This window comes from Argentina anserina, chromosome 4 (assembly GCF_933775445.1).
Source record: "Argentina anserina chromosome 4, drPotAnse1.1, whole genome shotgun sequence".
Lineage (NCBI taxonomy): Eukaryota > Viridiplantae > Streptophyta > Magnoliopsida > Rosales > Rosaceae > Argentina > Argentina anserina.
Genome location: NC_065875.1, coordinates 12,688,591 through 12,712,611, shown reverse-complemented (window position 1 = coordinate 12,712,611; position 24,021 = coordinate 12,688,591). Strand labels below are relative to the sequence as shown.

The window sequence follows — 24,021 nt, the reverse complement described above, 5'->3', positions numbered from 1 at the left end:
AACATAAGTATCGAGGTGAAAACCATTGGCACGTATGTCCTTAAAACTTAGCAAGGTGCGGGGAGACTTCGGCGCATAAAGAGCGTCTACGACGTTAAGAGTCGTACCATTAGGCAACATGAAAGAAGCAGTGCCTCTTCCTTGAATGATGGATTTCGAGCCAATCATTGTAGTCATCGAAGAAGTCGAAAACACTAGATCCGTGAACAACTGCCTGTGCCGTAGGACAGTGTGGGTGGTTCCGCAATCAGCTAGACATTCGATTTCACCGCGTGACATCTACAAAATGACAATTAAGAGAGTCAGTGACACGGGAACAATTCTATACAATACGCCGTAGGATATTGTAAGAAAGGGAATCGGAACAAAGCGCGATTCCATCGAATGTATCACATGGCAATAGTACTACATTCTTCAACTAAAGAGTTGGAAATCATGGTATTGAGTAGTGAAATACCAAACAGTAAACTAGGGTGGTATAAACCATCCAAAAATGGTGTGGAAACACACACAAAGAGTACCGGTGAGTGCATATAACGGACTTGGATAAAACAAACCGGAAAACCATGTCAAAAGAACTCAAAACCGGGTGAATTTTAGACGAGGAAAACGTGGCAGCAGGGGCTGCTGCAATATGCCTGAAGAATCACGAGAAAACGACGAAAAAATCGTCGAAAAACTCGGTGGAAAACCGGCGGCACCTATTGCCGGAAAAACCGGCCGGCGGCTATCGAAACTGGCCGGTATGGAGGCCGGGACTTCAGGTCCGACAGGGGACGCCGGCAGGAGCCGAGTGGCGGTGCCGGAAACGCCGGGAAATGGCCGGAAGACGGCGAATACGCCGGCAACACGTGCCGGAAACGCCGGAATAGTAACCGGGGCCGGCCAAGGCAAAACGACGTCGTTTTCGACGTTCCGAGGTTCGTTTTCTGAATTTTAAGTTCCAAATTCACAATGTAGTGCTATTGGGGTCCCATGTAACCCAAAAGCGTCCAATTTAAAAACCACGTGAGTTGCACACGTTGATCATCATGCTAAGTGTCGGATAAATAAAATTCTCAAAGAGATCGTCTTGTAAGCAAGAAATGAGAAATTTTATTGAATGCCAATCTTTAATACATCACACATGAACTTCTAATTCCAAAAGCAAAAGACTATTACAAAGTCAATGAAAATAACAATGGCAGTCGGCCATAACGATACTTGAATCATAAAGCTAAAGAAGCTAAAACGACTAATCAAAGTCGGGAGTATCCATGGTAGTAACCGGAGGCCGAGCTTTAGAAGCAAGGGACTCGGGTTTCATGGAGATATGGTGAGTCTCGATCTCATGGTCCTCATCCACATGATTCGATTCGGGTTGTAGAAACCTCTTGTAGGCGGAGTAAGCCTTGATCATCTCTTTGCTAGCGCGACAATCGCGATTAAAGTGCTTAAAGGAGCCACATTTGAAGCATGGAGACTTGCCATTACCGGAAGTGGAGGCATTAGGAGGCGCACGGCCTCCTTGGAGTGTGGGACGGGGACGGCCTCCCCCTGAGGGTGCGGCGCCGCCACCATCACGGGTCCATGTATTGGACCGAGGCCGAGGTCGGCCTTGTTGCCTCCCACCATGAGAGTTGTTATTTTGGTGCTGATATGGAGCGTTCCTTGATTGATTCTTTTGCTTAGGAGCTTTCCCATAGTTAGCCTGTGGCGTAGAAATTCTTTTAGTGCCAACAGGTCTATTGTTGTTGTTGAGGAGAATCTCAGAATGTCTCTCCTTCTTAGCTAAGAGTGCCATTAAGTCGGCAAAAGACCGGATCTTCCCTTCCTTTACATGAGTGCGGTACGTATGAGCTTGAACCTCATAGTTGATTGGAAACGTGTCCAATGTCTTATTGAGAAGATCTAGGTCGGTCTTGATGACACCAACGGTGCCAAGATCGGATTGCAAGCATAGCATATCCTGATTGAAATCATCCACTCTCTTATAGTCCAATAGACGGATGTTATCCCATCTAACGGTCAATTTAGGAAGAAGCTTATCATGAACGTTGTTGTACCGCAAACGTAGTTTGTCCCATAATTCTTTAGGATCTTTTACGTTCAAGTATTGCCTCTTGAGAGTTGCATGGATGTGACGTCTCATAAAGATGAGAGTCTGAGTCTTAGCCATAGGTGGGAAATCAGCAGGAGGGTCGGCAAACATGCCTTCAATCCCTCGGCTCTCGAACGCGAGTTCCATGTCGGAAACCCAGCGGTGGTATTCCTTTCCTTCTAGATCAAGAAGGCCAAATTCCGGTCGAGATGGCGATGACATCTACAAAACGAATACGGAATCGATTAGATTCAAGTATAATAGGAATTAGAAGGGGTGACGTATATGGTCACAAGAAAAATCGATGCAAGCGGCGATACTCATGATCGCACCCAAAACAGCGGTGCACTCAGGCGACCACACGAAAATCGATTAACTTCCCTTTCAAAACAATCGTGACTCCCCCAGGACCGTCACACAGAAAACATCGACCAAGAGGGGAAACCCATCCCTCTATAGTCTCATCGGCGTTATAAGAAAGGCCGGAATTAAGACAAGAAGAAGGCTAATAGCGCCCGATATAATATATCTATACGTTTAAAAGTGGGAACGTTTATAAAAATTTACCTTGGGAGGTTTGTAGTATACGGGAGTAGCTTCTCTTGAGCGAAGTCCTTGCTTGTGACTTTCACGTCTATTGCGTGAATATGCGGGAGGAGCAATTTTGAGTGATTTGATGCGGGAACTTGCGGGGCAAAAAGATTTCTTTGCGGAGCGAATGCGGAGGAAGCGCTGCGGGGCTGCGTGCAGGAGCTGCGGGGCTGCAGGGCTGCAGGGCTTGCGAGGGCAGGGGCTGCGAGGGCAGGCAGGGGCTGCAGCGGCAGGGGTTTGCGGCGGCGGCGGCAGGAGGCTTGCAGCGGCGGCAGGAGGATGCGGCGGCGGCAGAGGATGCGGCGGCGGCAGGAGGATGAGGCGGCGGCAGAGGATGCGGCGGCGGAGGAAGGGAAGAAGAAAAAATTTCGGAAGGCTCTAAAAGATTCAGGGTTTTAGGGCTTCGTGCTGATAACGTGTTTGAGGATGAAATACTTGTATATTATTGAATGATATGGGGGCCTATATATAGGCATTTACAACACCACAATCCCGTAGGATTCGGAGTCCTAATCTACTACGGAGATGCTAATCTATCTCCTAACAGGAAACCTATTAGGCTAAGACACACACAAGAGTAGAATAGTAATTCTCCCGGAACAAGGTTTAATTTATAAATAAAAGGAAAATGTAATCGATGTACTGTTGGAAGAGTGGGTTCCACGAATCTAATGTGACGTGTACCCCTTTTTTAGTAGTGACTAAATGGTCTCTTCATTAATTTTGGTCCGTGTTTCCGGTGGACACTGGACATCCCGTACCAGTTAAATTGTCAAGGTTTTACTGATCATCACCAAAATAACACTAGACTTTATTGGATTCTTGATCTTTATGTGCATTATTTGTCGATAGGTCGTCCATATTGACAGGGTCACTATCCCTAATAAATTTGAAAGCAAAAAAAAATTAAATGTCATAATTCTTCAACTGATCATAACACATAAGACGCTCGTAAAGTCACAAACTCAAATTATTGGATCATTTTGCAGCATTAAGCCACATCCTGTAACATGAACGATCTCGGATACAATATGATTTGCGCGAATAATGAGAGAGCGACACTATCAATTGCAATGATATCTCATTTGACCGATACGTAACGATTGAAGCTATTACATATCAGCTTAATGTATCATTACAATACTAATTTATGAGCCTGTATTGAGCTGGAACGACATCACACATAACATTTGAAACACCATCGACGCACATGAAACCCTAATTAATCTCAAGAATAAGATCATTCTTCCTCAACTCAGCTTTCAACCCCAAAACTTCTTTCTCAGGCAGAATAATATTCACCAGTCTTCCTTCACCATTTGGTCTTGGCAGAACCAAAACAGCTCCTGCATCACCAACACCTTGTATGGTGTAACTCACACAAACTGGCTTATGTCCACGAGGTTCAAATCCATAGAAGTCTGCATCTTCCCAGTTCACAAATGTCAAGTTCGCTCCGTACACAATATAATCCGACGCTCCATTATCGCTCTCCACCACTTCTCCAATGTGTGTTTGCTCGTAACTCACGTCAAGATTAGCCAGCATTGCTGCTAAACTCTTTGGATCCATATTGGCAACATCTACAGCCTCGACTGTGCTTATTATCTGATTGTTACCCCATACCGCAGCTGCACGTTTAGTCCCTTTTCTGCAGATTGTGACTAATTTCGGCTCCGACGACCCTTGTCTCACTTTGGCCACACATTGCCAAATTACACCACAAATGAGCTCGAAAGTGGGGATTTCTTCAGCCGGGTTTGTATCCTGACACAGTAACTTGACCTCCAAGCTGTTTAGCTGGGTGGGAGTGATGATGAACGAGAAGGTCTCCATTTTGTGATAGTTGGGTGTGATCCAGTGGTCACCAACTGAATCTACTTTCTTTAGGGCTAGCGGTGAAGGTTGCTTTAGATTCTGAATATTTGGTTTTGGTGTTTCCGAGTAAGGTATTGAAGAAGGCTCCTTACCGGACATGGTTCGACTCAAGCCATTGAAGAAATACTCTGAAGCAGCAATGGCATCTCCCATAACATGGGACCAGCTAAGTCCTATGGACACTCCTCCACACTTAAGGCGGGTCAACTGCACACAATAACATTCGAACAACTCGACTTAATAGTCGTACTTAGTTTTTCAAATATATTTGTACCAGATGATGTGACTGTTATTATATCTCACAACACAACCATCTCAAGGAAATTCCTTTTAATTTTCAGGTAAGTGATACCCTAGTTCTTATCAGTTTTCAAGAACCAAAGGTAGAATCATTCAAATGATTCCATGTACATTTTATCAGAATTTTCTTAAGTACTTTTTGAGATATGTGGTACCTCTATTTACCGATATCACAACAAATTTATTGTCGTTATGGTAATCAGGGTCATGTTTTAGGTAAATATAGTTCTATTAGTTATAATTACTTCACTTATAGTATTTTACAGGATTATGAACAAATAGTTATCAATGTAGTAAATTTGTTTAGTTATTTGTAAATATAAAAATGGTGTTGCTAAATGTATCCAACAAATATCTAAGTAGACCGAACACACTTTTTACACCCATATAATCTCTAATTACACATCCACCAACATCCCAATAATACCTTTCCTTAACTAAACCCAACAGAACTCATACACGAAAAAATGCATACCTACAACTGCTGCAAGTATGTCTGATCTTCATGGTCTATAATCCGTTCAGTATAGCATCGCTAGATGTTGGAGACATGGGTAGTCTGTTGTTTTTTGAATTCAAATTGCTTAATTATGATTTATGAGAGATGATCAATTTGATATTTAGACGATGCTAATATTATTTGAATGTTCTGGATATGGACTTTATCTCTTTGATATCAATTTCTTCCTTCGCTTTGGTGTTCCTATCCCATAGTTCGACCTGATTAAATGAATTTGTTTGCCCAGTGAGCAACAAACATCATCAATCCTCATTTCCTCCCTCCTGGATAACAAGTGTCCTTCAATAAGAGAAAGCTTTGTTTAAAGCAAGTGTTCTACCTATTAAACGCCACAACTCTCTTCATTTATCTTGTAATTCCACCACGACATCACTTTGATTGCGGGGCTTTTCTGGGGATATAGTTTCTGCTGGGTACATTCAAATTTGGCTGGGAAAGAGAGTTTCAAATTTTATGGTTTATCTTACTTCATCGTGACTAAGATTGTCATTTTGTATAAGAGTAAGAATGTTATTTCATTTTATTGGTTTAATAAGATATTTGTTGGGTATATTTAGAATCACCCATATAAAAAACACGTTGTAACTTTATTCTCAATATTATAAATTTAGTTCAATAAAATTGTAATTTTTGTTCAAAAATTGTAATAGAGGGTATACCATACCTAAAGTATTATAGCCGGCCTCATTTTATCTGCTTAGTAATATTAATGGAACCGCCATAGGGTTGGTGAATTTGTAGTACTTTTGGTCCATCCTAATAAATCAGTGGTATATTTCACTTTACCCAAAGGTGAAAGTTAGCTAGTGTAACCATTCCTCTAAGAAGCCAACTATCCAGATTTTGTGATATGAATTCACTAGCCTGTTCTGGGCTTCAGTTGTCCAGAAATAGCAAAAAGAAGTGTACAACTCCAGTTGGTTTTCATGCCATAATCAGAACTATCCTATAGTCCTATAGTTAGTGGGAATGTAACTTCATACCAACTTGAACAGAAAAAAAAATGGAGTTCTGTTTCTTTTGTGTTCTTAAACATAAAAGGTACGTACCTGGAAGAGAACAGGAGGAGAGAAGAACAGCTCAGGGCCAATGATTTGGTTAGAAACAAGTAGCTTGTGGAGAGACCAGTCCATCGCTAGCCATTCTTCAAGGGTCTTATCAGACTGAGCCTCAATGAACCTCGCCCCGCAGTCGTTACACTTAATATAGGGCCGGCCAGAGGACTCTGACCTCCGGAACCTGCCCAACACCCGCCAGTGTGCGACCAACCACTGAAATATAGATTCCTTTAACACCACTGTGCTTAGCCCTGCCGCTGCCGCTGTCTCACTACTGAAGAAGTAGACTCCTCTAAGGTAGTGAAGCTTCATAGCCAAGTCTATGCCACTTGGCTCATGAACAGTATCTGGCAGGGTAATCTTCCCTGACCCAACCGAGGAAAGCCTGAAGCCATAGACCAAGTTATCTTCCTTGGCTAAAACCATGGTGTTAGCTAGGGAAATGAGGAAAGAGAAGTACTGGGCAAGTGCCTAGAGCGTGAAGTGTAGTAGTTTCAACTTTGTTAGAGTGGCAACATCTTATAGGGGTATATCGATCAAGATCGGTTGGAAAATTTATGGGCGTTTATTTGCACATGAGGTATTACTAGGTTGGTTCAGAAATCAGAAGAACAGATAAGCCCGCATTAAATAACAGTAGCCCAAACCTACAAAGGACAGAAGAAGATAGTCTTTAATTTTCAGTGCGTTTACTCATCGTGTATACTCTGGTATTATTAGTACATTTTAGTTTTATTTTCTAGGAAAAAATTTGGTTGATTTTATCCGAACAGACAGACTAATGATGAGAGTGAAAATAGATTCTCTATATGTGCAGCAATCTTTGAAATTTTAGGAAAAATTTGCTCAGAGAGAGAGAGAGAGAGAGTTGCCTGCTTAACTGGTTCCCAAAGGTGAATATGATCGAAAAAGGGCAGAGGTACAAAGGTTGAAAATTTTAAAGATATTGGACGTGAAGAATCAATTATATATTGCAGACAATTTTAAAGACAAATTAATTCTTCAATTCACAAGCACATTAAATATCTTTAATAAAAATAGGGGGTTCTCATAAAACAGTCTGTTTCAACCAATTTAATTATAAAAAGGTCAACAACTTTTTCATAATCATAAAACAATCATTTTTTTATCTTTGATACACCGTTGCCATTAGAGTTAGTCAAAATTATGAACAATGCCACTGACTTAGTAAAAGTCTCTGTTATGCATCTTCTCCATTCTCGCCGTCCTAGAAGACGACCTCGTTGGGCTTCCCAGTTCCCTTTGATTTGATTCGTCAGGAAACAATTGTCGACTTGCCGGATTTGATGCCTCCGAGCACCGCCAAGAGATCGCCTTCTCGACATGTTATGCTGGAGAGCCACCGACACGCCGACCTCGAGCGAAGCTAAGTAGGAAAGCTTCACCGTTGTCTCCTTCTTGAGCCCGGACCCGATCTAGACCAGATCAGATCGACTCTGCCTCTCTCGCAAAGCTCCGACAGCGCTGAAAACTCTGACGACGACGTGAACGGCACCGGAACGGGCTAGCTTCGTGCTCCTCTCTCCTGCCTCCGCCGCGATCCTTTTGGCTTTATAGCTGCATCCAAGTCCCAGTGGTCACCTTCAGTCAATTATACAATGACAATATTTGTGTTTTACTCATTGTGATAGGTAGTGTGAAAGGGGTTGTGACAGGGGCAATGTGTGTGACAGTGGTTGTGATAGTAGGTGTGATATGAGGTGTGACAGTTAGTGTACTAGGTAGTGTGATAGTGGTTATGACAGATAGTGTGACAGTGGTTGTGACAGTGGGTGTAAATAGATAGTGTGATACCGGTTGTGACAGTAGGTGTGAGAGTATCTGTGACAGTGTCTGTGACATGAGCTGTGACATGCCGAGAGGAAATGTGGAAATATGTGAAATTTTGTTAAAATTCAAATGAGATTGGTATGACAGTGGGTGTGACCGTTAGTGTAAATAGATAGTGTGACAACTTCTGTGATAGTGGGTGTGATAGGAGGTGTGACAGTTAGTGTAATAGGTAGTGTGACATAGGTTGTGACAGTGGGTGTAAATAGATAGCGTGATAGCGGTTGTGACAGTAAGTGTGACAGCGTCTGTGACAGGAGCTGTGACAGTCCGAGAGGAAATGTGGAAATTTGTGAAATTTTATTAAAATTCAAATGAGATTGGTATGACAGTGGGTGTGACCGTTAGTCTAAATAGATATTGTGACAGCTTCTGTGACAATGGGTGTGATAGTAGGTGTGACAGGAGGTGTGATAGTTAGTGTAATAGGTAGTGTGATAGTGGTTGTGACAGATAGTGTGATAGAGGTTGTGACAGTGGGTGTAAATAGAAAGTGTGATAGCGGTTGTGACAGTAGATGTGACAGCGTCTGTGATAGAAGCTGTGACATGCCGAGAGGAAATGTGGAAATAAGTGAAATTTTGTTAAAATTCAAATGAGATTGGTATAAGTATGCTAAGAATGAAGAGAATAGCAAGAATTAGAGAACCTTTAGCTTCGGTTTCGCCGGAATTGCTTGAAGCACCGTCATTGATGGCGGCAATCCTTTTGTGGTGGTTATTGCGCCTTGTACGGTTGGTCGATTCGGAGTGGGTAGTATATCAAATGAAAAAGGGGAGTGAGATCTTTCTAACGGTACCAATTTCGTCAAAATCTATTGCCGGACGAAAAAGTTATGGCCGAAATTAGAAAAAGAAGGAAAAAATAAGAAAAAGAGTAAGAAAGGGTAAAATAGTCCATAAAATATTTTTTTAAAGTGACTTTTTTTTTAATTTTGTTGACTTTTTTATAATTTGCACTTAAATGTGATGATTTTTTTATAATTAATTTATAAATAATGATATTTTTCTAATATAAGTTAGAAAATGGTACATTTTTATAATTTGTCCTAAAAATAAATATCAATCGCTGACGCAATAGTCGAATTAATAACCACTTACCAGAAAAGCCCTTACTAACAATCGATATGGAGAGATTGCATTGAAGATTGCATTGCGAGGTAGCACATCACATAGACCATCAAAAAATGACAACATGTCTTGTCTGAGTTGTCTCATGCTTTTATCTCTCGTTCATAATTTGTTGGTGTTTTACTTTACCAAACAAAAGAAGTTAGGGCTACATTACGAGAATATGCAAATAACATTCTACAAGCACTCTAGTGAGTAGTGAGCACTGTGTATTTATTTCAAGTTGGTGCAACCGTCTCCTGTTTCCAACTTGTCAAGAAATTAAGTTCCGTAAATCATCGGTGTACTCAGGGGCGGATCTACCTTAGTCTATGGGGTTGCTCAAGCATCCCCCAATCTAAGACAAAAGAAAAAAAAATCTAAACATATAAAACTTTATTTTTTTAGCTTGGGTTTCCTGAAGCATCCCTAAATTCCCTAGACTCTGGTTTGACTTCCTTTTTTCCTCCACTTCACATTTCTTTGGTTCTTCCACATCATCAATAGCGCGTCCCCCTCAACCAACTAGGTTATGATGCGCTCTGCCACTACTACCACCGTACGTTTTCAAATATAATCTATCATACTATTATGTAAAATCTTGAGCCAAAACAAAAGCGTTCAAATCAAATTACTTCATGATTTTATGAGAAATGTAGACTTTGGAAGTTAGAATATTCAAATTTATTTTTCCATATATTATCTAAATTTTTATGACCAACTGCAACCTTCAATATTTCAGTCTTCATTGGTTAATTTATATTAAGAAAGAGAATGTTGAATCTTAAATGATGAGGAGGTGATTAGAGAGATTGAATATTCATCGACTAATATGCGAGAAAATTTTAGTATGTGCGAGAGATTTATATTAATTTTGTGTATAAATTTTAGTTTCGATTAATAAAATTATCTCGCACTATCGATATTCTCCGCTACTTTTTTTTGTAGAGAAGTTCAAGTATCTCTAGTATTGTGATCCAAGATCTGCCACTGGGTGTACTGTGTTTATACTAAAACCTATTCCATATTGAGTTAAGAACACCAAGCGAAAGATCTATACATATTCACTTGTTCTTTTAAGAACATCATCAGTCATTCATCCAAATTGCAACAATAACACTTGAGTAATGAGCAGCGTATTATAACGAAGTTGAAGTACAAAACAGTTGCAATTTTAGACCAGACAAGTTGTTAACATGAGTTGGGCACAAACAAGAGCAAAAGTCAGAACAGACTAACAAATCGGCGAATTTTAGACTTCAGATGATTAATTGTCGGCCGAAAATTCAAGTATCTAAACAATAATAAAATTATTATTTGAAACAGGATGTTTAGATGTGAATTGTCTGTAAACTTGAAACAAGGGAAAACGTAATTTGAGGACAACTACTGTACGTTATAAGTACTGCCAGGGGTTGAGGAAGACCTTCTAATGACCTTTCTGAATCAGTTCTCAGTTCTATAGGCTAGGGTTGGGAGAAATGTTCTTAGCAGTTGAGAAAAGTACTGTTGGAGGGAGAGAGAAGTCAGAGAACTTTGTCATATTCATTTCCATTCCTTCAATTGCTACCTATAATTGAGAGAAATTATTGTTGAACGATGAGATATGCCCTCTATCATTGGATTGAGCATCCATGATTTGACATGGCCTCTGCTTCCACATGAGCAATATGAATATGTACAGTTGTACACTATTTTGAGAATTTATTCATAAATTCAACTAACCTCTATAATCTATATAGATTAGGATTTTGCAAGAAATGGTCAATAACTCATAATGTCTACTGCTGTAGATTAATTTGTGCAGTATCCATAGTAACTATATTATTGAACTTTCAAGTGACATAAATGTCTAATTCTAAGCAAGCTTTCCATTATATGCCATAGGCATGCGTGCACGTAAAGGCCTGCTTCTGCAGCCAAAATTTTGAAGAATGATAATCCTCTGCACAACACGCAGCAGATTTCATTACCAAAGAAAAAACACAAAGCAGATTTCATGACGGATGCTATTTCTTGTCCGCTTACCACAAGAGGATATAACACCGTATTTGGTCGAAGCTAAAGAGATCTATGTGCTTCCAGCTTGTAACATGGACCAGTTTGGTCAGGGCTCCTCATCCAAATAAGGTGTCAATCACAGCCGTTTTGCCAGTCCCTAGGGGCACGTTTACGTACCCGGAATGGAATTAATAAGGAATAAGAATCAGAAGGAATGAGAGACGGAATAGAATAATACGGAGAAATGGAAATGAAACTAATTACGATTGTTGTTGTTTATTTGCGATAAGGAATCAGAATTAAATGTTGGTCAATTACCATAATACCATTTTTACAAATCGGATGCAACTCTCTCTATTTATGGGTTTCCTTTGCAACCCTTATCAAAATATGCAACACATATGTAAAGTTGGAAATTTATAAAATCAATGAAGCTATAATGTACTGCTCCCTTAAAAAAAAGTACAATTTTACTGTACAATTCTTGATTACAAGCCGTTAAATAAGGCCAAATTAGTTGTAACATGGTTCAAAGTTCATTTAGAAAATGATTGGATTCCTCTATAAATATACATGCATGATAATCTGCATGGTTAAGGCAGAATAATGATACAGTACTATAATGATAGATGCTATATAATGAGAAGAAAAGGAACCTTGATGATGCCCTTGAGGTGCTTGACGAGGTCGGAGTCGGAACAAGGCTCATGGGAGTGCTCTGACAGTAACAGGAAGTGGGTTAGATAAACAGAGTTAGTGATTAGGTGGGTGGGATTTACCGGTGGTGTTGCAGAGGCCGGAGCGGTCGATGGAGATGGTGGAGGGTTGGTCTGAGTCAGTATGGGAATTGGGTAGTTAATTGCAGGAGGATATTTTTGGAAGAAATTGTTATTCCGACCCATTCCGAGCTCCCCCCCTCAGTAATACAACTTCGGGATTTTTCCGGAATCGATTCCGGATATTGATGGTGGGTCCCACTATAAATTCCATTCTCCTTGCCGGGAATACAAGTCCATTCCAGGTAAGTAAACATGCTATAAATATTTGAGATTTTGAGTCATTCTATGCAAGCATGCAAGATGGAATCAATGCTGATGTGTATATCTAGGTTATGAACAACAATCATGAGGCCAATGGGTGATTGCAACTACTATACTTTTCCTCTATCTTACATTGTGTAAATAAGAGTTCTATGTTACAAATCAAAATTGTGGTGGAGTTGCAAAGACCACATCTAGTTTCTCTTAAACCCTCAATTAAAGAGCTTCGCAGCTCCCAAGTGAATCAAAGACAAAAATCGCACAACCTATATATCCCCCTTTTCTACGCAACCTCACTTGTCGCGCTTATGAAAACTTTCCATTTAGAATGAATTTGTGGTGTACTGCTGTGTGGGGAGAACCTCCCTTCAAATCCAACTAGCCTTCTCCTGGTCCTGGAGCATTTGCCTTGAGGTGTGATACCTTAGTCATTTAAGACAGTTTGCGAACAAGGCAATTGGTCATACTCCCTGCAATAGCCAACCAGAGGCGAATGCGAGTAGACAGATCAAAACATCCAAGCACCGGATGCCTTTCTAGCATATTGCTGACAATGGAGTTAGGAGGTGAAGCATGCCCATTTGAAACCAATCAATATGGAATGACATACGGCAAAGCACAAACATCAGCTGACTCTATCCGCAGAGCTTCTGACCAAACTTGTGCCGTCTCCTCATCCGGTACAGATTCCACCTTAGATCTCTTTGATTTGGCATCTCTGCAACCAAACAACCAGTCTTGATCATCATCAAACAATTCGTTCTGTTTTGGAACCATATAAACCTCACTTAGATACTTGATATCTGGATGAGGTGATCTCAAAGATGATTCTGCAAATGCATCAACTTGTGCAGCGGCAGAAGTAGATTTTGCAGGGGAGACAGATGATGGTTTAGCTTCAATGATGCCATTCTTCTTATGTTCCTTGCTCTCCACTTTAACACTACTGGATCCTCCCAGCTTATCTGAAACATATGGAATGGATGTTTGGCAAGGTTCCAGGGTCCTTCCATTTTCTATCAATGGATGAGAGGATGAAGGTCTCAGCAGTTTATTGGGCCTAAGTTCATTAACTGTAAAATCAAAAGGAAGCATCATCAGTCAGCTAGGGGATAGTTACCAGCAATTCAATCTGATTCACAAATTGAGTCAAGAGTACGGCCAATTGATTGATACCATGTGAATATAATGACATTCAAGATCAAAATGAACAGAATTTGATATTGTATATAATCAGTATACCCACAACCTTCCTTCGTTTTAGGGAAAATTGGCCAATTTGTGCAAGACAAACCATATAGCATTGATTGGGCTGCAATGATGAGACTTTACATCATGGAAGAAACACTTACCGTGTAAAACTCCATTTGTCTTCAAGTCCTTCCGCTTCTTATGGCTTCCCTCAGCATCAGCAGTTTTGTAGCTGTCCTTTGGAAGATGGGAGGGTTTGCGGTACTGGGAATCACTAGAAGCATCTTTATTGGTCTCTCTAGATTTGTCTGGTTCTGAATGCTTAGAACCATTTTTCTCATTTGTTTTGTCTTCCTTTTTCTTCTCTTTATCTGGCTCTTCAGTCTTCGACGCATTTTTCTTCTTTGCTTTCTCCTCCTTCTTCTCTTTATCTCTTTCCTTATCTTTCCCCTGGGTTTTCTTCTCTCTATCTTTATCCTTGCGCTTTTCCCCCCGTTTGTCTTCACCTTCCTTTTCTTTCTTCTTTTCTTTTCCATCAATCTTTCTTTCAACATTGCTCTCCGATGGTTTGGGAATTCCCTGAACTTTGGGTTGAACCGTTCCGCTAGGGTTCTGAACCAGTCTGCCAGGGTTCTGCGCCATTGCACTTTCACTAACCCGTGGTGCAACTCTGACTTCATGCACATCAGGCTTTCGGATATCGACTCTCTTGTCCTTGCTAGTTTCCTTAACTTCAGCCACAATGCCAGTTCCCTTGGCCACAAATCTGACCATCCCCTCATCCTTTTTGTGGTCTGAACCAGTAATCTTCTCAGCCAACTGGTTCTTAATCCCTCTGACCTCTTCCGTAGTCTTCCTTGCCAGCTCCACTGATACAGAGTTCCTGTTCTCCAAAAGTAGGTCTGAACCAGTAATCTTCTCACCCAACTGGTTCTTAATTCTTCTGGCTTCATCCTTAGTCTTCCTAGCCAGCTCCACTGATACAGAGTTCCTTTTCTCCACAGGTAGGTCTGGACCAGAAATCTTCTCAACGAACTGGTTCTTAATTCCTCTGGCCTCATCCTTAGTCTTCCTAGCCACCTCCACCGATACAGAATTCCTGTTCTCCACAGGCAGGTGACTGTTCTGGCCAAGTTTTTCTGCATGGGATCCTCCAACTTGGCTGGCATCTCTCTTGTCTCTATCATCTTTATGAATGAGTCTCTCTGCAACATGATTCTCAGATATCTCTGGCATTCTAGTTCCATCTGAAATACCAGGTTTATCTTTAACTTTTTCTGTGTCTTTCTCCTTATCCTTCTTTTTCTCTCTGTTCTTTTCCTTCTTGTCTTTCTTTTCCCGATGTTTTCCATCACTTCTGTCTTTCTCACTTTTCTCTCTTTCTCTTTTTTCTTTGTCCTTCTTATCCTTTTTATGCTTCTTTTCTCTCTGCTTCTCCTGTAAATTATATACGTAAGGAAGAACAATTGTAAGGATACACATGAAAACAAAAGGATATATACATGACAAATTATTCGAGGTTTAGATTTTCCACAAATAGATAAAAGCATAGAGTTTCCTCAGCAGAGATAACAATATGACAGAAATTAAACTAAGTGCCTATCAGAGTGAATTCCCTTCTTCAAGATAATGCAACCATATTGATGACTCTGGAGTATATGGGGAATTCAACATTAGTAATCCACTTTCAATAGTACCAGTACCGCTCTCCCCATACAATCCTTAAATTCCTTTTTTCCAAACACAGAAAAAAACAGTTGCCTCTTTTTCACAAAAACAGATAAGTAATCAACTTCATCATCACATCCGTAGTTTCAGCCATTAAGCAGTGTAAGTAACAGATTTACTGACATGTACAATAAATTGTCATTCCAGTCCCTGAAAGCATGATCAGCACACCCTCAAATGGATTATTGAATTCATGATATTCATCCATAAGGCATTTACACAGGAAACCACAGGACATCATTAGCAAATAGACTATCAAGACAGACAATGAGGCACACAGCAGAGTACTAGAAGACCACACCGCTAACCATCAATATATCCCTTTACAAATCAAAGTGCATCTTTCAGAATGCAAAATCTAGTTGCATACGATGGTGCAGAATTGAGACATAAGAAGGCAGGCATCCCAAAATAAACTTTTTAAAAAGAAAGTGATAAAAATAATTAGCAATACATGACTGTGATGGTGGATGAGTATACGATAAGGCAATGAGGCCCAAACACAGCTCCAGACAAAAAAAACGAAAACATCTAAAATATCGAACAGTACAAGCTCTACTCAATACCAAAGAAGGATAATTGCAAAGCCATTATCAGCAAGGAAAAAAGATGAGCCAAAGAAACCCAATTATATTAAGTGAGAAATTCTCTTTGTCCTTCGACAACCTATCCAGTGCACAACAAGAAATGAACTTATGGTTTTGATTTAAGAAACCAGACAGAAGCACCATAAACAGCTATTGCCTTCACTCTTCGTCACATCCCCATCACACATCAAGAAATCCAAATACAACAAACTAAATCATACACTTTACATTAAGTGCATCTAATTATTTTTACCTTACTTAGATGACAAAATCATAAAAGAACCAAGGTACAGTCGAAAGCCAGGTAGCATTCTACTGGACTCAAAATATGAAAATATATATCCTTTCTCCATAAGAAACATATTAAAAATATTCTAATCAAAGAACATTGGAATCCACAGAACAAGGAAAAAACAAAGGAAGCCAAGCAACCGACAAAGAAAATAAGAAGAACTAGTCAGCAGCAGCTCTTGATCTGAAGAAATAGCAAAATAAAATAAAATAATAATAATAACTTTTTTTAAAGTTTGATGAAACTGACGCCCATCAAAGGCTTAAAAGCTAACCCTCACCCAAACCAAACCCAGCTCCTCCCCCTCCCATTGCAAAAATTCTTCGGGTGCTTTCCATCTAAATCACCCAAAACCTGGCCAATTTACCACATCTTCACAACACCCATCCACTTTTCCTCAACAAAAGATTTTGTGCCTTCTACTCACATGACCTCCCAAAACAGGTAACGGAGGTCCAAAGCAATTGGACAGTGTATAAAGTATAAACATCTCGGCTTCAGCTTTGCATATCACAAGCCAACAAAGATAGACAGATACTGTCTTCTTCTCTGAACCATATCACAGGTATTGGTCTTCTATGAGCAATAATCAGGCTAACACTCTCTACCTTAGGAGGTACTTTGGCATTCCATATTGCAGAAGAGGAAGTAAATTGAGTAAGATGAGGATTGTCCATCAAATGCTAGATTATGAATTACAGGAAAAGCTCCCTAAAGATTCAAACACCCATCGTCCCCTTTCTAGCCTAGATGAGGCCAGCACCACACAGCCTAATTTATCTAGTACAGACATCAGATCCTCAAATTCTTGCTCATTGATGTTCCTCCAGAACCCAAAATTCCAAGTTAAGGGAAAACAAGAATATTAACACTCATTCTAGCAGTACAAATTTTGGAATTCAGAAGGACAAGACAAGGTTTAAGAGATCTGTGCATTACAAAAGAAGATGAAGAAAAGTGAACCTTGCACAGAGAACTTTTATGGACAATTTGAAAATATATATTTTATTGCAAAACACTTAGGATGTTTGATGCCAGGGCTTTTCATAATTGAAGCATTCAAGATATTAAGATCGACAAAGTATGTACAATGAATAAAAGACCTAAATTAAAAAGACATCATAGACAGCATTCCAAAATTTGGTTCTTCAAAGTATATTTTAAGCATAAAAAGAGATGGCATCAGAAAAGGCAGACCAAGTAAAATGTTAGTTTCCCTCTTAACATCACTAAATACTTAGTTGACATGATAAGATCAGAAAACAATTCAGGAAGAAAAGCAAGAATAGGCAGCAACATAGAAAAAGAAAATTTGTTAAATGTTTTACACTCAGCCTGCTATGATTCATTGTCTCCAGTAACACTTGTGTATTCTAAACTTCTGTTACCAACCATTTTTCCTCTACCTGCCAAAACTTCTGTGGTTTATGCAAACACTAATTATCAGAATATTTTACCATATAGTTGGTTTAACAGAATAAGCCTAGCAATTTACTTTTTTTTCAAAGAACATATGTATCCAGCTATTTCCTTATTTCCATACTTTTATCAGTTGGGGTTACCATGGCTTACACCACATATGCATATTGAAACATACACATGAAATCCTATATGCATACCTAACAACACATCACTTATCCTTTTTGTTTAAAATTTGATTCTCTCTGGGTCTTTTCCTACGAGAAAGACAAATAATTAAATTTATTCTGGTAAAAAAAAAAGTGGCCAAAAAACTATCACCATTGGCGTGGGGATAAACTCATACATTAACTGGTGCCACAAGCCCACAAGAAAATTAGATTTTAATATTATTCTGGTGCAAGTATAGTTGCCAATACTAGACCCCTACAACCAGCTACTTAAGAGCAAAGCATATATCCTACAGTGTACATCAATAGCCCGAGTAGTACACAAAGCTAAGCTGAGAGAAAGAGACCCGGTGCCCTTTCAATATAACCTGACAATCAATGCAAAAACTATCAAAACCCTCCACTTCAGATCCCTACAAATAGCTACTGAACAGTGTAGCAAACATCAGTGTGCAATAATATTGCAGATAGCTAACTGAGGGAGAGAAAGAAACCACCCCTTCCAATCTAATCAGAAAACCGAAGGAAAAAGGGTCATATCACTCCTCTGCTACCTCCTAGATTTCAAAAACTTTTTAATTCGAGCAGTCCACACTACTTCCAGCAAGCCTGCCAAACAGTACGAGGCCTTTTGCTCATCTTCCCCCTCCCAGCACATAACCTTTCCGACAAGCAAATGCAAAACTCAAATGCCCAACTCACAATGGATTTAAAAAAAGCATTAGTTGGAAAGTAAGGAGCATATGGGCAACTAGGTTCAGCTTCCTTTCAGAAACATGTGCAGCAGTTGACTCCAATTAAACCTCCTCATCTAAACAATTAAAAGGAAAAAGCTCTACCATGAGCAATACTTGAGCCAAAAATATGTACTCACACGGAACTTATGCATCCGAAAATCTGATGGGACTGTATTTAACCGACACGTAAGTAGTATTAGTCTAAAACGACTGCGCAAGAAATCATCTGATGATCATGAATTTTAAATGTACACAAGTGGTAATGACATATTTAGATGCTTTGCTCTACCTTCCAAAGATTTCCCCAGCAACTAGTTTCTTACCTAAAATCTTAATCCCGGAATTTCAAATTAGCTACTCCTAAACTATAGCACTGAGCAAACAATCTTCAGACAAAACACCAAATATAAACAATCTTTACAGCACGGAGAAAATGCTAGCCACTTTAGATGTTTAATTGAAAGATACACCAGTGATTCAGCATGTTCAATCAAAACTTTTAAGTGTCCCATGCATATGAACGAGCCATAATGAATCGCTACAGACTGCAATTATATGCATAGAATGATTTTATTCTTTTTCCTTTTTTTTCTCATTTTCAATTGCTAAAGTTATCCGTAACGAATGTCATACTGATTAAGAGATACAAATGCAAACAAGGAAAGCGGATTAACCTTTTTCAGCACGTTCACATCATCTGCCCTAGCTTTTTTCTCATATCCTGGTGGTGGAAATGGAAAGCAGCGCGACATTGCACAAACTCACACAATACAAGAAACTAGTGCCTTCCCGAGGAGAAAGTTCCAGAATTATTTTCGAGTAACACTGTTCCAGTAAGGGAACGAACCAGCAACTAAGCTCCTGTCCATGCACCATGCCCCCACATTCATACCCAGGACCAAAACTCCTCTGTCAATCCAACACACACTTAAACTGAAACCAAGCCTTGATCCTTTTCCAAATCACCGAAACTAACTAAGGGCTAATCAACTCAACCAACGCAGCAAAGCTAAACTGAACTAAAAACCAGCAAAACCTCGATAAATTAACAGCCCCAACAGCTTTTTTCAGCTTGGAATCTTGCTCAAACTAAGTTAAACCAAACGAACTCGAATGAAACTCCAATCTAATCCTCTGTGCTGCCTTGTGTACCACTAAAATCACAATCAGCTCCTCCTTGTGAGTAAAATCCAGCACCAAATGCATCCCCAGCCAAAGATCAGGCTCGTCTTAAGCAGCAAAAACCCGGAAATCCTAGTCCTCTGAAACACCGATTCGGCAAGTCTCTGATCACTCATGTAATATGCAATCTTGTTCCATGCTCAGAAAAACCAATGCTTGCCATAACTCTAGGCAACAATCTCAGAGTCTGTAAGCCAAATCCAGAGCTCCATTTCCGGCAAAGACCATGCTCATGCGGGCTTAGGGCTCCCTCCCCGAATCTGTACTCTGATCAAACCCTAATTAAGTCCACAGGAGCAGAATTGAACAAGTCCCAAGTTACGATCCGACGAAAACCCTGAGCAAACACAAAATACTCTGAGCATAGTTTTACCAAACTTATCAAAACCCTAATCAAGTCAAAAGGAAATCGAAATTTCGAAGAAGAACAAAAAAACTTTTTGAATGGATTTTAATCTTTTAAGGGTGGCAATTGGGCGATGGGTGATTGATCAAAAACTGAAAAGGGTGTAAAAATTGGGGAAAATTGGGTTGTGGGCATTGGAGGAATTTTGGAGCAGAGGGAGAGATTTTTACCTTGTCCACTACAAAGTGGGCAATGTAGGAGATCTCTCTCTTTCTCTTTCCTCGTTGTCTTTCTCTGTAATAATAGAGAGAAATGAGAAAATGGGCAGCAGGGAAATGAATGATGGGGGGATTTAGATGGGTATCGATAGATAAAGCAAAATTCTCGATTCTTCTGCTTTGTTTTTCTCTCTGTGTTGTGTTTGTAGCTCTGAGCCTCCTCTTGCTCCTCTTACTGCAATTTTGATTGCTCTATTTGAGTCTTTATTAGGCTCTCTGTGTGTGTCTGAAGGGGTGTGTTTGTGACTTTGTGTTGTGTTGTCTTCGAGTAGAGAGAGAGAGAGAGAGAGAGAGAGAGGGGCTTTTGTGCTCTTTGGTGTTCGGAACTGACACGCGAGAAAGAGGAATTGAGGAAATGGAAAGAAAAGGGGGATAGTGATGAAGGTTCAAGGCCCAAATAGATTTGTGAGAAGACAGACAAGGGAAGACAGGAAGTTTGCATTCAACCCTCTCTCTTGTCAGAATCAAACCCCCACGCTCGCAATGCATTGTTTGTGCTCCCGTTCTCTCTTTTTTGGCATATAATTTTGCTCAACATTTATTTGGTGTTCAAATATGTGTTAAGCTGAAAAAAAAAATTATGTTATTAAAAATGGATGGAAGAAAAATGAAGCTCAATCTTAATGTGTGACTAATTCTCATGATCAAACTCGCTAGTTTGATTATTAGAGTGAAGAAACTTAGCAAACCAGCCATGGAGCTCATATAATGATTAATTTTATTTTCGATAATTGAATATTTAATTAATTAATAACCTAGACTAGACTGTAAATTCTAAACTGTTTAGGTCCCAACAAATATATAAAATAATAATTAATTAAAAATATATCACTAAAAATGATTAATAATTCATTAAATATATAAAAGGAATAGTGAATAAAATTCATTGTACAAATTAAGGAAAGTAACTTTTTTAAGTTATTATTTTGAGCTTATTTTTCCGTATCATATTGTACTAAATTAATTAGGAAAGTAAATAATTATGACAGAACTAGAAATCTAGCTAGAAATAGATATAAGACCAGTTTGGTATTGCTGCCACTTTTTACCTTTACAGATATTCTATGACCACTATTCATATGCTGCAAATCATTTTTCATAGACACTACTACTGATCAAGTAGTGGAACGCAATTATGTCCATAACGAGAGAATATAACTCATCATAGTCAATACTAGGATAATGAGATAATCTTTGCGTCATAAGTCTTGCAAATATCGCTTGACTTCATCTTTCTCATTACACTTACGAACAATGACTAACATAACAAGTCTAGTTCAGCCTGTATTGATTCTTTCCATTTCGGTCAAGTTGCTCAACGTTGATACTTTACAACGGAATAAGAGCATAAGTGAATACATCATCATTCATGGGTGATCAATCCATTAAACACACCCCCGCGCTTATACGATCAATTGAGAGATTTCTTTCATTCTCTAACATCAACAAAAGAAGTCTGTAGCGTCCCACAGAAACTTAGTTGATAGACATGTTCAGAGAATATCTCTTGATGATGGGCGAAATATTTGTGCCTACGCACCTCGCTTCTTTCTGGTTTTGATTCCAGAGAATAATGGTCTCCCCCTCATCTAGGTAGGAGCCAAGACCGAAGCTATGACCCTTACTAGTCCATCATTGTGTTTGCCGCCCTTGTTTTATAGTGCAATACCACGGGCGCCGACAACACCACAGCGTACGATGGTGCCATCGCCGACTTCCTTCTCATGTCAGGGATGATGCCAACGGTGCTAGGACTAGGTAATATGCAATTCTCCCATATTGTGGGAGTCCAACCTTACCGGCATATCACTGCATTTATGTGCGATCTCGTCACTTTCGCAGTATCGGTAAAGTCATTGAGCATCGAATCTTTGACTTTCTAAAGGACAATAATGCGTTGCACTTATTGCTTACTTAGAGCAGTGCAGGATCTTAATGAGACATAGTGACACACCACGTCAATTCCTGACATTAAAACCTAAATGGGAGCATTCCATATCTCCCTCTAATGACGGGAAGTATGTCTCGTCAAAGTGACTGTCTACTAATATCACAGGATAGAGATCCACGATTGTAGATTGGAAATAACTAACAAGTGTTGGTGATTCATGAAGCATAACCAACTAAAATACTTAAGCGTTTCGAATAGACCCATTGAAATTACTACAAGAGAGGCACATAAAAAACTTAACCAAATAGGCGTTAGTGAAAAGAACGTTGGGATTGTATCTAATGACCATCTGGTACACACTAAATGCCTAGTCAGTTGTGGGTCTGAAACGAATAAGTGTCGCTGCATGCAACATCATTACATATCCCCATGCAAAGATCGGTAGGTTAGTACAAATAACCAAGTACGAGCTCTGCTAGATCGTGCAGTGAATGAACATGAGGAATAATATGTTCAACGACGATCCCAGTAGACATGCAAAATGAAATCATCAAAGGTCTTAGAGGTGAATTCTCCAACATTATCCAATCGAATAGATTTGAGAATGGGAAAGGTGGTGAGCCCTTAGTATGATGATCATAGCTAAAAACTTAGCAAACACAGTGTTTCTTGTGGAAAGCAAAGCAACGCGTCGATACCCTTAACTTATACCATAAAAATACCGAAAAATGTCTGCATTCGGTTTGGATAGGGTCCCCTAATGTCACCTTAAATACTTTGTAAGAATTGAATGTTCTCGGTTGGAGCCTTAGCAAATGAAGGACTTCCTTGAGATCTAGCAAGAGAACAAGCTTTGCAAAATGAGCGATGGGCATCAGAGATTGTCATGGAGGCATTAGAAAACACGGGAGGCATCACAAGCTCATGTGAAGGAGGAGATTCCACCACCGATGGCCTGATGTCGTGGAGCTGCGGAGAGGGGCAGGGACGGCCTCACCGTGTGGAGCACGAGTGAGGTGGTCCAACGGTCGCTTCCTAGACTTGAAAAATAGATGAGCATGTGAATTCTTGAGAATTCTAATCATCATAGCACGTCCAAGATGCCCGAGACGGGCATGCCAAAGCATATAAGAGTCTGAATCACAAAAGTAGTGTTCAACCGCATATGATTCAAAAATTCGAATGGAAGTAAGATACAAACCATTTCCGAGACTCTTCATCTTCCATAACATGCGACACTGGGCTGCTGTCTTAGAAGTAACACAAATATATTCCTCTCCATTCTCAACAAAGTATAAAGATGAAAATGTATCATTGGCATGTATGTCCTTTAAAACTTAGCAAGTCACGAAGATATAAGACACAATCTACGCACGAGATCCGTAAAACATGCGTCGTAGGATAATATGGGTAATTAAGCAATTAGCAAGACACTCGATTTCACTATGGGACATGCTCAAAATACAATTAAGAGAGTCAACGTCGCGGTGAACTTCTCTAGACAATATGTCGTAGGATATTGTAAGAGGGGGGATTGAAACAAAGTGCAATCATATCGAATGTATCATATGACAATAGAACTACATTATTCAACTTAAGAGTTGGAAAAACATGGTATTGTAGCAGTTTAATACCAAACAATTAGGGTGGTAAAAACCATCTAATTGGTGCGGGTGGTCACCAATAATAATAAGATCGTTTGAGCTATGAAACGACTTGGAGAAAACTGGAAAATTAACCGGAAAACCATGTCAAAATAATACAAAACCGGG

At 39.7% G+C, this 24,021-nt stretch overlaps 2 protein-coding genes across 2 annotated transcripts; both read right to left on the bottom strand.

The window, feature by feature from the left end:
* Window positions 1–3,889: 3,889 nt before the first annotated feature.
* LOC126791915 (protein ECERIFERUM 26-like) lies at window positions 3,890–6,853 on the bottom strand. Its single transcript, XM_050518412.1, has 2 exons — window positions 6,419–6,853; window positions 3,890–4,756 (listed from the first exon to the last, which is right to left on the bottom strand). The coding sequence occupies exons 1-2, from the start codon at window positions 6,851–6,853 to the stop codon at window positions 3,890–3,892; spliced, it is 1,302 nt and encodes a 433-aa protein (XP_050374369.1).
* A 5,620-nt stretch (window positions 6,854–12,473) lies between these two features.
* On the bottom strand, window positions 12,474–20,636 carry LOC126791248 (uncharacterized). The gene is made up of 4 exons (XM_050517670.1): window positions 20,311–20,636; window positions 19,227–20,071; window positions 13,781–15,056; window positions 12,474–13,501 (listed from the first exon to the last, which is right to left on the bottom strand). The coding sequence occupies exons 2-4, from the start codon at window positions 19,302–19,304 to the stop codon at window positions 13,020–13,022; spliced, it is 1,836 nt and encodes a 611-aa protein (XP_050373627.1). The 5' UTR covers window positions 19,305–20,071; window positions 20,311–20,636; the 3' UTR covers window positions 12,474–13,019.
* Between the last annotated feature and the right edge of the window lie 3,385 nt (window positions 20,637–24,021).